This window comes from Magallana gigas, chromosome 7, assembly GCF_963853765.1.
Source record: "Magallana gigas chromosome 7, xbMagGiga1.1, whole genome shotgun sequence".
NCBI classification, from domain to species: Eukaryota; Metazoa; Mollusca; class Bivalvia; order Ostreida; family Ostreidae; genus Magallana; species Magallana gigas.
In genome coordinates, this window is record NC_088859.1 from 19,907,184 (window position 1) to 19,923,865 (window position 16,682).

Genomic DNA, 16,682 nt, shown 5'->3' on the forward strand with positions numbered 1-16,682 from the left:
TTTTTATTTTGCTCCTGCAAGCATTATTTTGTTATCGGTCTCTTGAACATCATTAGACATATTACGAGTTCGTTTAAACACTGTTAAATACTAAGGGGTAGCATCAACTTTATATTATCACTGAAAATTTTTCCAACTTTTCATGGCCTACCCCATGAAGAAAGGAATAGAGTAGATTTCTAGAAATTGATTCAGAATTTTCCCACGACATCGAATGCATGCGAAGAAAGGGGGGGGGGGGGCTGGGGAGGGGTGGTAGCATTGTTTGTTATTATGAGATGGGTTCATCATATTTATTCACATATTTCATTAATAGACATGCTTTTAACAAAGAACAGTACTGCTATTTCCATCTGTATGTTTTCCCAGTACAAGCCTCTCTCTCATCGTAATTTATAACAGCACATAGCTATAAGGACTGTGTTATAAACTTTGGGAAACATGTTTTATTTAAATAAGGTGTTATAATTTTTGGTTTTACATATTCATCAATTGTAAAAATGCATTGGTATTTAAATTGATTTAGTTTTTAAAATTCCCTCAAATTATTCAAAATGGCGGCTCTTGAGACCGGAAATGCCCAGTTTTGATGATCGGTTAAAAAACTAACAGGTTGTAAGGAAAGAAAATATTACTAATATTTGTTTTAATTAAATGCAGAATTCTTAAGATAATATTAAGTAAATAATATTGTTTTTTAACCAAAATAAATTTTAAAGATTTATCCCGGTATTAATCGTGGCTGTATCGTGATTGGCCAAAATTTCAAACTTTGATTTTCGTGAATTCTGATTGGACAATTGCCATTCCGCCATCAAATTTTGAAATGGGCAAAGAAGACAGGAGTTGTTGTGAAGATTTTCCTGATTTTTTCAAGAAATATGCAGAATCACAGCGTGTTGTATGTAGTAATGAAACTGCAAGCAGTGGTTTCATAAAGATAGACATGCTTAAGACCTGGATGATATGGCTTTAGTTGTTGATGACCATTTCCATTCAGTGTAAGTCTGATGTACAAACAAGTCATTTTAAATAATTCATTTGTGTTTGCTTATCTCAATTTCTATATTATTGCTTTGCACTTAGAAATGAATTACATTTGGAATATTTCTAGAATTCTAATAAGAAGTGCATGATTTTATCATCTATATCAAAGCCTATGCAGCCATGTAAATCTAAGTGATGTACATTCTATATGTAATCAAATTATGGCCGACTCTTTTAAAAAGAGTATCATTGTATTGCAGAAAAAATCCCAACCAAGTCCAGCTAGCAGACTGTACACCAGATTGAAGATACATCATTAATACAAGATGAAAAAAGTAAGTGTGTGTGTTTATCAAGTAAAGATATACAGATTTTAAATTTTTAACCATATATTATGTATATCTTTTAGTAAATGAATTATTGTAAATCTGAGAATATAATGGCAACTGCATGCTGTATCAATGTTGACTTTTTTTTAGAGGGGGGGGGGAGGTACTAGGTCAACAGAGAATTGAAAAGTTTTACTGATATTTAATAATAATTTATGCTACATATATTGAAAATTGTCAAACAGTATCATGTTTTAAATATTATTGCCTTCTTTTAGATTAATGGAGGACGAGGATAATACTATGAAAGAGATCATATGCAAGAGCAACCGTTCCCATAGAAATACATGCAGCCATGTAAACAGAAACCAGTTTTCACCTGCCAGGTGCTGGTCACATATATATTCAACTTGGTATGCTTTATAATTTTCTGTTTTAAGTATAAGGTAGTTGTCAAGGATTTTAACAGTTACAATGAAAGTACATGTAGTAAGAAATTGCCATAATGAAACATTCTTTTTTATACATTTTAGGAAGTTCAACAGATTCAAGAAACAGATCCAGTTGTTTGCTGATAAATTACTGCAGGTCATTGGTATCATCTAGAACCAGGACTGTTTTAAAAATCATACTAGTATGTTTGGAACAAAATCATGCTAGTATATGTTAGGAATTTAACCTAAAACATGCTTTAATTATGAAGGTGTTGGTCAAATTTTGGTTTACAAAATAATGTTTTTCAAACTTTCTATTCAAATTTAGCAAGAACATTAGACACACATGTAATCCCAAATGCTTTTATGTCAGATTATTGCTTTATTTAAAAAACTTGCATATAGGGTCTGTAATGATTTGAGATAATTATGTAAACAATAAAATGCTTTTTTTGGTGACATATGCGGGATATGAATGTAGCGACATTGCAGAAAAAATACATTACCCGCATTAGCGAGTTATGTAAATTTTTTCTGCAATCATTGCTCCCTTCATTACCTGCATGAATCGTCAAAGAAAGTTATATTGTTTATATTTACATCTTTCTTTTAACAAATTAATAAATTGTTTGTAAAGAGTAAGTTAAATTTACTATATTATTTTTAATGTGCATCAGTACGTTAGCTAAAAGAAACAGCCAAATTGTCTTCAATGGGAATGTGAGTCTGCATTGATATCCTGATTATTTCAATGATTTTTCTAAGGTCATTATAGGTTTCGACCAATCGTTAAACAAGGCGTTAACTATAAGTTTCCATAAGAAATGGAGGAAAGCATACTCATTAGATGTAAATATAATTCAGTAAACATATTGATTAACATAAACATTGACTTGTGTTCTTCTGCTCACATGAACAGATATGATTTTAAATTCCTAATCAAGAGCAAAAACAATTTGATGAAAAGTTCATGTCAACATGAGGGACTTTTTTTTCATCAGTATAACACCTGTACATGTACCTGGGGTTTTTTTTGTCCCCCGCCGCAACGCGGTGCGGGGACATAGAAATGCCGGGCGTCCGTCCGTGCGTCCGTGCGTCTGTGCGTCCGTGTGTCCGTGTGTCCGTCCGTCACACTTTTTTGTAAGCGCTCTCATGCCTACAAATTTTGACTGATTTTCATTAAATTTATACCAAATGTTTATACCACTAATACTTTGGTCAAGTTCGAAAATCAGCATTGTTCGATACTTTTTGTTGGAGTTATAGGACTTTGATCACAATAATGACTCTGTTTTATCCAAAAATTGACCTTGTAAGCGCTCTCATACCTACAAATTTTGACGGATTTTCATTAAATTTATACCAAATGTTTATACTACTATTACCTTGGTCAAGTTCGAAAATCAGCATTGGTCGATACTTTTTGTTGGAGTTATGGAACTTTGTGACGGATTTATCACACTTTTTTGTAAGCGCTCTCATGCCTACAAATTTTGACGGATTTTCATTAAATTTATACCAAATGTTTATACCACTATTATCTTGGTCAAGTTCAAAAATTAGCATTGGTCGATACTTTTTGTTGGAGTTATGGGACTTTGTGACTTTGTAAGCGCTCTCATGCCTACAAATTTTGAAGGATTTTTATTAAATTTATACCAAATGTTTATACCGCTAATACTTTGGTCAAGTTCTATTAGATTGTAGTATTTTGGATATATTTGCGACAGGAAAAATACAAAAAAAAAAATGGGTGGTGGGGGTAAAAAAATGTTCCTCCCAACCTCCCCACACATTTAATTCTGGAACAGCCCTGAATTTTTGAAAATATTCCAATGTACAGTATACTAGTATACTGCTTGACCGGCGGGGGACCCTGGAATTCTATTCTTGTTTATCTGAAGTTTATGATACAGATAGATATTTTTTGCCTACATCTGTAATTTTTCTGTGTAACTTTTCTGTACCTAAATGATAACTTTTTTGTACCTACATCTATAACTTTTCTGTACCTAAACAATAACTTTTCTGTAACTTTATGTATAACTTTTCTGTACCTACATCTATAACTTTTCTGTACCTAAATGATAACTTTTCTGTAACTTTATGTATAACTTTTCTGTACCTACATCTATAACTGTTCTGTACCTAAATGATAACTTTTCTGTAACTATATGTATAATTTTTCTGTACCTACATCTATAACTTTTCTGTACCTAAATGATAACTTTTCTGTAACTATATGTATAACTTTTTTGTAACTATATGTATAACTTTTCTGTACCTAAATGATAACTTTTCTGTAACTATACGTATAACTTTTCTGTACCTAAATGATAACTTTTCTGTAACTATATGTATAACTTTTCTGTACCTACATCTATAACTTTTCTGTACCTAAATGATAACTTTTCTATACCTATATGTATAACTTTTTTGTACCTAAATGATAACTTTTCTGTAACTTTAATTTGTAACTTTTTTGTACCTAAATGATAACTTTATTATAACTTTTTGATAACTTTTTTATACCTATTTATTTTTATGAAAAAAATAAATTGTCAATAGTTACACTCTAGTTATGACTTTTTTGTACTTAAGCAAAAAGTTACAATATAGGTATAACTTTTTGATGCTAATTTGGAACCATAATTGATCAGATGGTTCCAAATTGTGCTAACTTAGTTATGACTTTTTTGTAACTTTTTTAAGGGCTCATAGGTATAACTTTTTAGTGCTTTTTTTTTGTATGGGTAGACAAATGTTTTAAAAGAGTAGATGTCTATTTTACGACCCTGAGAAAGCCTTGTTTTTAGCTATAATTACTTAATGGGACATGAAAATTGTGTTTTTTTGCTCTGTATTATAAGAGAAAAACATTACAATAAACAGCGTATGTCTTCGTCAATCCCCGATGTCAAAAAACTTTATACAACTATTTCTTCATGGGAACACACTGTAATGTCCATGGACTACAAATTTGAGCATATAAAAAAGTATTTGAAAAAAGATAAAAGGTTTTTATTTCGTCCCAAAAGAAAAAATCTAAAAAAATTCTTAAATCAGCTAGCAATTAAATCTAATGGACAATTTACTGAAGACATTCTGGAGAGAGTTTCAACTTCCTAAATTTCTGTATAAATAATGAATGACAAATTCAAATCTGGGGGGTTTTTTGGCTAAAAGATTGATATAGGCCGTACTTGTCATGTTTTATTGGGTATAGATTGAGATCATTCTATGGGAGGGAACCACAGGAAATGTAGGCTAGGTTTTTATCTTCAAATTTTACAACAGACAAATCCATTTATTTTCTGAGACAACATCTGATATGATTAAACAATATATAAAGAACAGGTGGGGGTGAAATGTAAAATCTACAAAATCCTTTTTCTTTCTGTTTCTACTTTTTTTAAAATTAAAAATGTGATTGAAATTAAGGAGGAAAGGTTTGTACATCACTGGGGAAAATGAAATTTTATTTTTAAGTTTTATGCATAATTTTACAATATCTATACTGTATCACAAAGATTTCCTATCTTTAAAATATACATAAACCAAATTTTTTCTCTTCCTAACTTCCAACAGATTTTAAGATAGCTTTTTTTTCCATAATCAAAAAAATATCTGTTTAGAAAATCCACATTGTTTTTCTCTGCAGACAATATCTGGGTCTATCGCCCTGACAGATTATGCTATATACGAGATTGACGTAAAGATAATTTCGTAAAAGTCTTGATCTGGATTGTCTCGATCAAATTATCTCACTGCTGCATTTTCTATTCTCAGCATACATAGACGAAAAAGCATGTGAAAGCCACCGCATTTAACATAAACAAAAGATTACGAGAATGAAAAGATGCATGATCTTACGACGCTGTACATTTTTCAGCTTTAACGATAAGTTAAAATTTGTCTCGTGAGATGCATTTTTCTTGGTAAATTTGAGTCTTCCCCCACTGCCAAATCAATTCCCAAACAATAAATCAAGTAATTTGTTGTTTGGTTATCAGACAAAAATATTTCAAAAATGAAAATTGTTCAAATTCTGAAGACACTGAGGTAAAAATGAGAAGATTACGACCATGAAAAATCCGCCGTCTGATGATGAAGATTGTGTCACTTGAAAGTTTATTCTTATGGTGTACATGCAGTCATGAGATAATAGTTCCAGGAATGATACTTTTTCCAAAAAGTTACCGAAAAGCGAAAACAAACGGAGAATCTACTGATATTACATAAAGGTATTTATACTCCCGAAAAACCAGGCTTTTCCTAGATGACAGAAAGCCTCATCAGTGCTCTTGACAGTTGAAGAGCAATGGTTCGGCTTGGTGCCTTGCAAAAACAAGGACTTTAAAAATAAAATTGTAGAAATATATGTCAGTTACTGTCTCATTCATTAACTTTAAAAGCAACAGCAAAGCAAATCTCTTGATGAATTTTCCAGTAAAAGAAGACCATGATATAATGAAAGTCTTGTACACCTTTTTTTGTTGTTTAATTGCTTCTTGCTTCCATCCCCCTTCACCCAAAAGTTTAGTCCCCTATGATTTACCTTCTCTGGATGGATTCTGTTCCAAGAGTCCATGATCGGCATCTTCAATCCCAATTCCTCGAACTGTAACAAAATAATTTAACAATTAAAACTTGTTAATCAAGATAACTAATGCCTCATACATGCATTTGAATTCATGATGCTCCTCTGCAAACAATATAATGGCTGAAAAAAATATGGCCAATGCAGAACAAAAATTATTAAATTTTGTTGTCATTTTAAAACCAAAACAGTCTGTGAGAAACACATACACACTATGAGTATTTAAATTTTCTGACACAAGTCTGTTAGAAATTCAGCATTATTTCTTTAATATACAATAATTATTATATAGATATCTATATATATGTTTGTGGGTCCATGAGCAAATGAGCCAGCTAGCTAGTCAATGTCATAGCAACGCCAACCAGCAACCCTCTGCCATCTTGTACAGCCATATTGGTCAGCCATATTGCTCAAACATCACATTGCTGCTGCTGATCAAAGCACCTTGTGACCTCTTGCAAATCGAAGGACAAAACAAGCATAAAAAGTTGACATTTAATTCATCACATTTAGGACCATACAACATGGTGTGGGGGAGAAATTGGTACTTCTGATTTGGTATAGGGTCATAAATATCAGTGACACAAAAATGAGGAGAAGCCCTCTCTCTCTCTGGCTGACCAGATGAAGAACCGAATGAACTGGACCTTATCTTATTGATGATTTATTGAGAGTTTTTATTCTCAATCATTAAGTCATAAAACAGTTTTCACTCATTTTCAGATGCTGTGAATGAGTCAGAGATATGAGTATAAAGGAACTAAAAAGCCAAGACTTTCTCTCTCAACTCCCTTTTTCTACTTCTCACAATTCTATCTATCAAAAGAAAAAGAAATTTATTCTGATTTTTATGATCTATGCTTACTGACACATCTAAAGGTTGGAGAATTCACTCTACATCTATCAAAGCTGCTAATAAAAGAAAAATGAGAGGGGTCCAAACAGACTTGAAGAGGTCATGTCAAAATCGAAAGAAAAAAAATTCTTCTCTAACCAAAAGACATGCAGAATAGATAGATGCTAAATTCAGATTATTCTCTACTGGAAAAAAAAGAATTAAGAGTGGATAGTTCACAATTCTTAAGAATGTGCGGCAAAAAGTAAAATAACGGCTTAATGGGCGGTCGGAATTCCCTCTTACCCTGGGGGGTGCTGGAGTTGGACCCATAAATGTCATTAATGAAAACTACCTACATGGGTTTTCACTTTACAGAGTTGAGTTTTACATGTTGTCAGTTAATATTAACAATATGTCTGAATCATGACATTGTCCGCATGTGCAGTCAACAGAGAAGTGTATATAAAAATGACAGATGTAGACCAGAAAAATAATTCTCTTAAAGTTTAGCATTGTAAAGTATGGCACGGCATTCAACTCCCATAGTGAGGCACCCTCTGCTATTCTGATAAGTCACACAATCACACACATATATATCTATTCATTAATCAACCTTTCCCACCCCAGCCTTCCTCTTAATCAACACTTTTTTCCCTCTCCCATTGATTAACCCAGGGATTTTTTTATCCTGGTACCTTAGGGGTACATTGTTAATTTTTGCCAGCCTCTCATTATTTCCAGCTGAGGTTTAGCATGCAATATACAAAATTAGTATTGATTAAAAGTTCTCTCTGATAGGTAATGTGTGAAGTTAAACATATTCTAACCTGTAGGTACAGAACTCTCCCTAGCTTCTGCACCTACCAACCCCGTTCCCAATATTTCATACCGGATTTTGAACAAGAGGCCAATTGGCCTTAACGGTCACCTGAGTAGCATATATCCAATACACAAACTTGTCATGGAGTCTCATATATGCATCTAATTAATAAGGTTTCATACTGGAGTAGAAAAATTATAAATTTGTAATGACAACCACATTTAATTCAAAAAGAACTGTGAAACCTATAATTTTGGTGAAAAACTAAAAGATCTGGTCTACAAAATAATGAATTCAGTTTTCCTTTTAGGTGTGTGGGAGTAAAGAAGATAATTTTTTAACGTTATATGCATTAACATCTATACATCCATTTTGGCCCTGCCCTAGAGTCAAAACCCATACCCCAGGGGACATGAAAATTAAAATTTCAGTAGAGGACTTCCTGGTAAACATAATTATTAGTCGTTTTTTTTATACAGATGTGTGAGAATAGAGAAGAAGATTTTTAAACATAATATGCATTAACACTTTATTGCCATATTGCCCCCCCCCCCCCCTCATGTCCTGAACCCCTGACCAAGGGGCCATGAATTTCACAATTTAGGTAAAGGAGATTGTGGATATCATAACCATGTATTCAGTTTTTTGCCCACATGTGTGGGAGTAGAGAAAAAGATTTTTTAAGATTTAAATCATTTTTACTATATGACCATATTGGCCCCACCCTAAAGCATGAACACCTAACAGAGGAGTCATGAATTTCACAATTTTAGTAGAGAGCCTCATGGACATCATTATCAGGTATTTAGTTTTTCACAAATATATATGGGAGTAAAGAAGAAGATTTTCTAAGATTTAATACATTTTTACTATTTGGCCATATAGGCCCCACCCTAGAGCCTGAACCCCTGACCGAGGGGTCATGAATTTCACAATTAAGGTAGAGGGCTTCTTGGACATCATAACCATGCATTTAGTTTTTAACAAATATATATGGGAGTAGAGAAGAAGATTTTCTAAAATTTAATACGTTTTTACTATTTGGCCATATCGGCCCCACCCTAGAGCCTGAACCCCTGACCCAGGGGTCATGAATTTCACAATTTAGGTAGAGGGCTTCAAGAACATCATAGTCATGCATTTAGTTTTTAACAAATGTATATGGTAGTAAAGAAGAAGGTTTTCTAAGATTTAATACATTTTTACTATATGGCCATATTGGCCTCACCCTAGAGCCTGAACCCCTGACCGAGGGGTCATGAATTTCACAATTTAGATTGAGGGCTTCATAGACATCATTATCAGGCATTTAGTTTTTAACAAATATATATAAGAGTAGACAAGAAGATTTTCTAAGATTTAATACATATTTACTATTTGGCCATATTGGCCCCACCCTAGAGCCTGAACCCCTGACCCAGGGGTCATGAATTTCACAATTTAGGAAGAGGGCTTCATGGACATCATAATCATGCATTTAGTTTTTAACAAATATATATGGTAGTAGAGAAGAAGATTTTCTAAGATTTAATACATTTTTACCATATGGCCATATTGGCCCCACCCTAGAGCCAGAACCCCTGACCCAGGGGCCATAAATTTCACAATTTTGGTAGAGGGCCTCATGGACATCATAACCATGCATTCAGTTTTTTCCTCACATGTGTGGAAGTAGAGAAGAAGATTTTTGAAAATTTGGCTTTTTTTGCATATTTGGCCCCGCCCGCGGCACCCCAGGGGTGGTAGAGCCATAAATTTCACAATTTAGATTCTTCTTACCATAGAGATGCTTCACACCAAAAATGGTAACGATTGGCCTGGTAGTTTTCAAGAAGAAGTTAAAAATGTAAAATTGTTAACGCACGACGCACGACGCACGACGCACGACGACGGACGAAGACCAATTGCAATAGGTCACCTGAGTGACTCAGGTGACCTAAAAATGTATATTACCCGAAAATATCTCTGCAATCTTTACCTTTTTTTTATTTTCATATTTTTGAATTGACAAATTCACTAAATAAATTTTTTATTCCCCAAACTCTGTGTTTTATCAGATCCATTAGCAATAAGAGTTTGCATTAAAATTCCTGTTCAATCTTATTCTTCTCTCTGCAAATGCATTACCGCATATTCAAATGCATTATGAATACAGTTCCATACTAATGTTAGTTCAGTTATATTATGTATTAGTTCTGCCATTATCATGGTGGTAATCAGCATTTCTGAATATTGAAATAAATCAAGCTTTTAAAAAAAAAAAAAAAAAGTGTATTAGTCTGAGAGGTGTGTATAAAATACGTGAGAAATATTTTTTTCTCGAGTTAGAAGTAAGTTATCACACGGCATGCTGGGAAGGTTTGGACATGACCTCTCTTACCGTCGTCTGGGTTCGGGGCGTCGGCGTTTGTGGGATTAGTTGGGGAGGGGCCGATTATCTCTATTTGCTTTCCTAGAACAACAAAATATATAGTAATACATGAGAAGGACTGAACTTCATCCAAACAAAGAGAAATAAGTTGCGCTGAATATTATTGCTAAAATACCTCCATATTACAATATGGGAATCCCCGTGAGATTGAAATTCTCTCTCAGGCTTCCCTTACCATTTACAGGAAAAATTCAGACACTGCACAAACAACATAATCTTGCACTGCAGCAAAAACAATTTCCATATTCTATAAACCGTAATAATTTTTTAAGTGTTAGAAACATAGAAAAAATCAATTAATTCTCAAACATGAAAGTTGTTTTTAAACTAATCTATTCAATAATACATCCGCAGCAACAAAGTGAGAGAAAAAAAAGTAATTTCCAAGCAACGACTGTCATAGGATGATTACCCTTAATACCCGGAAAAATTAAAACCCAAATCTGCGATAAACTGGTTAATAATTCCTGCGTGCATGCTGGCAATCTATTGACTAACAAATCAATTGACTCTCTTGCTTTCTATGTCACAGTCAGCCAACTTCAGTGGTTGCTTTGAAGTTCTTTTATTTTTGTGAAGAAATTTTTTGTACTTAACCAATGGAACAAAACTGATAGGATAAGAAAATTAAAAGATCCCGTGATGAAAACTCTAGCTGTGAAAACTTAATTAACAGAAGTTTTTTGTAGGGAGCTATATTTGTTTATTGATCTTATAATTCGCTATTTTGGGAGGCATAAAACAAGTTTAAACAAATTTGGACAATAAAATGATAATTTAAGGTTCAAATTGGATATAAATTTTTTTCACCCAAATTTTAATATATTAAGAACATTTTAAACATTTGATAAGCCATTATGTACAAGTAGCACTTCTTTTTTTAAAAATGAAATTGGCAAAAAATAACAATAAATGCTTTGATTAACAGCAAGGGCAGTTAATATTGACATTGGCAAACTAGAAGTTCCCTGGAGAAACTATACAACTATACAGGACCGACTCCATTCTGGTCAATTTGAATTTGAGAGATAAACAGCTCTTTCTGTGGGCTTAATTAGAGACCTATCAACCCAGCATAGACAAGGAAATACATAAATGCCAAACTCATTTTTGTTTGAGAGGATCTCATCAAACCATGAAGGCCTCCTTTATCTCTTCACCCTTTACCCCCAAAAAAGAAAAAAAAAAACCTCCCTGGCTACCAGAGGGAAAATTAAATTAGTAACAACATCGCTAATTGAACAAGTGTCTCAAGTTTTTTGGAAGGAGTAACCTGTATCTTGTAATTGCTTCATCATCCTGTAACCTAATCTATACTCTCCTTCCAGTTCTGCTTTTAAAAAAACTTGTGGTTTTATAACCCTGGAGATCTATCTTTTTTCCCCTTCTCGCAATCAACAGCTAATAAAATCTTTGCACTGAAAGGATAATATTCCAGAAGCTGGTATTTTAAGGTTGAACTTTTTTTTCTTCTGAAATTTGCAACGATCGATCACAATTTTACAACAGCAATAAAAATCTGTTTAGAATTTTTTTAACAGATAAGATGTTAAAATTCAATTCAACTCAACTTTTACATCTCCCCACCCTAGTTAAACATGCACATCAAATTGTGATTAACATACTTCAGTAATATAATTATATTGACTACTTTTTTGCAGAAATTTTATGATATTCATACTCCTTAAATTGGATTTGTTGACTTCCATGCACCCAGCAGGCAAGTGACATTAGAAACACAAAAGAGTTATACAACTAAAAGCCCAGCAGTATCCCAGGAGACAACCTTCCATGATCAACAGAATGTCACACATTGGACAACACTTGGAAGAAAGTTTTCCGGTGGGAAATATATATTGAAGCAACAATTTAGTTCCATGATGGAAACCCCAGATGTATACCGTTTTTGTTCCATCATTGCTCAACCAGTTGTCAATCATTTCTCATCCTTTCATAAACTGGACTGTAAATTTTGCCTAATTCTTAAAACTAGACCTTAATTAATTCAGTTTCTTTGGCAATATATATGAGTGACCAAAAATCCTTGGTGTTTTTCTGAACAATGTGCGACACTTCATTGCCAAATTACATTTCATTTTTCTGCAGATAAAACTAAATTTATTTTTCATTGATGGCGCCCTTTCAGCTAGTTTCTCACCTCTGCACCTGCCCCCTGTGCAATTCCCCCCATCTAGATCATTGCCGATGCAGTAACTTCCGCCATCTTTAGCCGGAGGGTCATTGCAGTATCTCTTCCTGTGATGCTGACACTCCGTACTGCAAGTTGACCATGAGGACCAAGCACCCCATCTTCCATCAACTACAACAAAGAAGCAGCCATTTTATATCAAGCAGGAGATTTAAAGATATTTCCAACCTCATTCCACACATTTTATAGCACAATTGCACATGCACATCTGTACAAGATGCCTGCACTAAGTTTGCATAGGCATATACATGTACATAATAAATTTTTCTTGATATCACTTTTGATATTCGTTAAAGTTTCTTATAAAATAAATGCTGGTGCATTTAATTGAAAGCAAAAAATTCCATTATAAGCTGCAAGCTTTTTATCAACGAAATAAAATAAGAGATCTCTAATCACAACAGTCATATCTAAAGAAAGAGTATTTCTAGAAAAGTTATAATAGAAATATAGTACATTTACTGAATATATATCATATGATCAAATCTATGATATATAGAGTCCAAACATTGAAGAAAGAAACAAATGACACCAAATAATTCATTAAATTAGCAACTAAAATTGCAACCAAATGATACTTTACTTGTAATGATGATGAAAGACATAAAAAAATAGATGCATGAATAATAAAAATAAAGCAGTACTACTTTCTTACCTCCTTTTTCTGAAGTTAGCAGAAAAGGGGAGATAACAGAACAATTACGGTACAGGTATTCAAATGATATGTTAATAATGATTTCTAATAACCACGAATGATTAACATGCACGTTATGTAAAAGAATCAATTACATGATTTTTTTTTTCAATTAATGCATGGGAAACGAAGAAAATTACAGTTATTGAGACGCACAAAAAAACAATTTCATATTAATCAAATGCAAATAACTAAGCTTTTTCATGCCAAACTGCATAACAGCTGTATAAATGAATACAGTTTACGACTTTGATCCAAAAAAATTGCCTTGAATAAAACAATTAAAGGCAAGCTTTACTAATTGTAACATGCATTTAGTTATTCACTTGATAATGTTGAAAAGCGTCATTCATTGAGATCTTCTCGACAGGAAATCGATATTTCACACACAACAAAAGAAGAAAAACCCATATCGCAATAAACTGACGGAACAGGACTGTATTTTCACATAGTGCAGCAATAAGCAGAGAACATTGACTCTGTCACCCTCGGAAGAGAGGGATGAAACGGTAACAAAACAGAACAATTAATACGACTACAGCAAGCAAAGAATTCATATGAATAACTTAATGGTGCGTGATGTGGTAGCCATATTTCTATAAATCCTCAGAGGTTGTGTGTTTTTCCCCCCCTCCAGGAATTTCCTTCGTTGGAATGAAATGATTGTAGAGATTGTCCAGCATGATTGCAGTGAATTACACCAATATCAGTTTTATCAAGGAGAACTTCTGCTTAACTCGATGGAAACATTCCCTTGGCTATATACATCAGACCATAAATTCAAGGATGTTGCAAAACAAATATCAGATTTATCAATTTAGGAATGAATAACAATTTTATAATAATTTTTTTTTCTAATTCTCTTCTTTTTACGAATTTTCAAGCAGCTCTTTTTTTTCCAAATGGAAGACGAGGATAATTTTATGAAAATTTTCTTTTTTTCCTATAACAAAATTATGATTGACAAATGTTCTTATTAATTTCTTGGCCATGCATTGACTCCACCAACTGAACCAATAATAGCAAAAAGAAACATTAACTTGAAGGGTCATTATTGTCATTATTTCTCCCCTTCATTCTGGAAATGCTCTAATTACCAATGATCATTTTCTGTCCTTTTTTGTAATGAATCAGTTAGATGCTGGTGAGACAAGTCGCACTCTCTGGTCATTTTGTCTTTACAACAGTTTAATGGATTTACTTCTAATGCGGCAGAGCCTGAGGCCTGGCTTAAAGCTTTTACGATGATCGTTATTAATATCTGCGACTTTTTTCTCTAGCTTTTTTATTACTGATGGGACAAAATGATGCGTTCTAGTTGTCAATTGTTTCACTTGCTGATGTGAATGGCTCCGTCTCATGCAAACTTTTTTCTTAGTCATCGCCCTCGTTCGGTACGACTCGTGAGAAAAAACTTTGCAGGATGAAGCAAAGTTCCGACAGGGAAAAGGGGCAATTACAAAGAATTACTGCCGGCTCCAACACAAGTTTTCTTCCTCCCCAAAAATCTGCATATGGTTCAGTGGGGTCCTATGTTTTTCAGGCTCCCAGATAATGTGTCAGCTTCTTTTGCCATGCACCAATTATCTGAAGGAATCTAAACAACTGTGCAACTAATTCTCAGTAGGATATTTTTTTGTTATTTAAATGCAAAACCAAAAACAATCCCAAATGCTGTAGCAAATTAAGGAGAGAGAGAAAAAGGAGAACATGCCATGGTCTCTTCATGAGACGCAAGCTTCATAAAATTATTGTAATCCCGCTTGGTGACTATGCAATCTAGTCATATATTAAAGCAGTGGCAGTCCTATAAGCGAAATCTAGCTGGGCTGACCATAGAGCAATTTCGAGGGCTCACCTGGACAAATGGAGCCGCAGGGGTTGGTCTGGACACTGTCCCCTACGCAAGTGGCGCCCCCATTGAGTGGTGCTGGATTGGTGCAGGTCCTCATTCTCCGGGTTTCCCCCTTTCCACACTTGACTGAACACTCTGTCCATGAGCTCCAACTTGACCAGCTTCCATCAACTACAATGATATTTTGTTTAAATTTATTTTCAAATTATTCTTCAACATTTTCCATAGATAAAAACACAAAATCTTAATGATCTGAAAATTTGTTCTCTCTGTTACATAAATGACACACATCACTTTAAGGATGTTCAACTTTGCTCAATATAAGCCTGGGGCCTTAAATTAACCAAAAGAAGAAGAAGAAATGCAAGTATTTCAAGGTTAAAGGAGATAATGCCATCGCACTGAAAAGTGACCTCACAGGACCATCCTTTAGTTAATTTAATGAAATGGATACGCAAGAAACATCCATGCAATTAAAACAAATAGGTAGTACATGTACTACTCGAGGATTTTCCGCATCAATTCCAAGGTCGCTGCACCTAGTTATCTTACTTCTTTCAAGAGTCAACCTTCTTTTTCAATTAACTAAAGCTTTAGTTGAGGATTGGGTCAATTTAACTCCCTGATTTTGCCAGACAGACAACACCGTGGGTCTTCACAGAACGGATATGTTTTGGACTCCCAACGATTTAACAGCCTTCCAAAAGATACAAACTCTGATTATGTCTTTTCTGCATCTGGTAATTAGCTCTTATTAAACAAACTTCAAATGAAAAAAAAATTAATAAAAATAAGCCTACTACACCCACCTGACTAATTCATTCTTTTGCATTCATATGCAGAAAATATTAAATTGCTATAATACCACAGATAAAATCTTAATTGAAAGATAATCTTTGGAAATCCATTTTCCTTTGGTTGGGAGATGCAGGCCCGGATGAATTTTAAGTAGAAAATTAAGTTTGATCCCTGATGCATTCATACAAATAGTGCCAATATGAATACTAAATCGCTTCGTCTTTTTGGGAATTACGTAGGTTTTATTGTCCCCCAAGAAGTGACGCCCCATTTATATTCATGAGAAATATCTTTATCATTATTTTTGAGGTCTTTATTTATAATCATGACATTAATATTTTTATTTTCAAGTTCTAGAAAAACACAGCTTTATGCATTTATGTATAGTTTGTATTCGTTCCGGAGCTGTGACATTGCTATAAATGTACAGTGCATTCCTGGAGCAAAACACCTGTTTTACCTGAATATTAATCAGATGTTTATATATAAGCATGTGTTGCAGTTTTACAAACATACCTGGTACTTCAAATTTTAAAGATTCAACATTTTACACTTAAATATGTTTTGCTACCAGCAAATAATGATTATTTATCGACAAACAACAAAACAAATTCTTATAGATGAAAAAAAAGTAAGAAGAGAGGGGGTCACTTATTTTGAATTGTACCCCTTGAACCAAAC

General features: G+C 33.6%; 1 protein-coding gene and 1 long non-coding RNA gene across 4 annotated transcripts in view; one reads left to right on the plus strand and one right to left on the minus strand.

The window, feature by feature from the left end:
* The window catches only part of LOC105341106 (netrin receptor UNC5C), an 81,164-nt gene that overhangs the window by 18,335 nt on the left and 46,147 nt on the right, over positions 1 to 16,682 (minus strand). Inside the window, exons 5-8 of one of the 2 annotated variants that reach the window (XM_066065551.1) lie at positions 15,207 to 15,374; positions 12,604 to 12,765; positions 10,395 to 10,466; positions 6,312 to 6,374 (exon numbers count right to left, since the gene is read on the minus strand). In XM_066065551.1, coding sequence (XP_065921623.1) covers positions 6,312 to 6,374; positions 10,395 to 10,466; positions 12,604 to 12,765; positions 15,207 to 15,374 — 465 coding nt within the window. The remainder of the gene's footprint in view (positions 1 to 6,311; positions 6,375 to 10,394; positions 10,467 to 12,603; positions 12,766 to 15,206; positions 15,375 to 16,682) is intronic. The other variant, XM_066065552.1, reaches the window with a different exon arrangement.
* LOC117689708 (uncharacterized) lies at positions 667 to 2,360 on the plus strand. 2 transcript variants are annotated; one of them, XR_010707467.1, is made up of 4 exons: positions 667 to 1,001; positions 1,248 to 1,322; positions 1,595 to 1,729; positions 1,850 to 2,360. It is a non-coding gene; the product is annotated as an uncharacterized lncRNA (long non-coding RNA). The 2 variants fall into 2 exon arrangements; XR_010707466.1 differs by lacking the exon at positions 667 to 1,001 and having other exon boundaries at positions 1,024 to 1,322.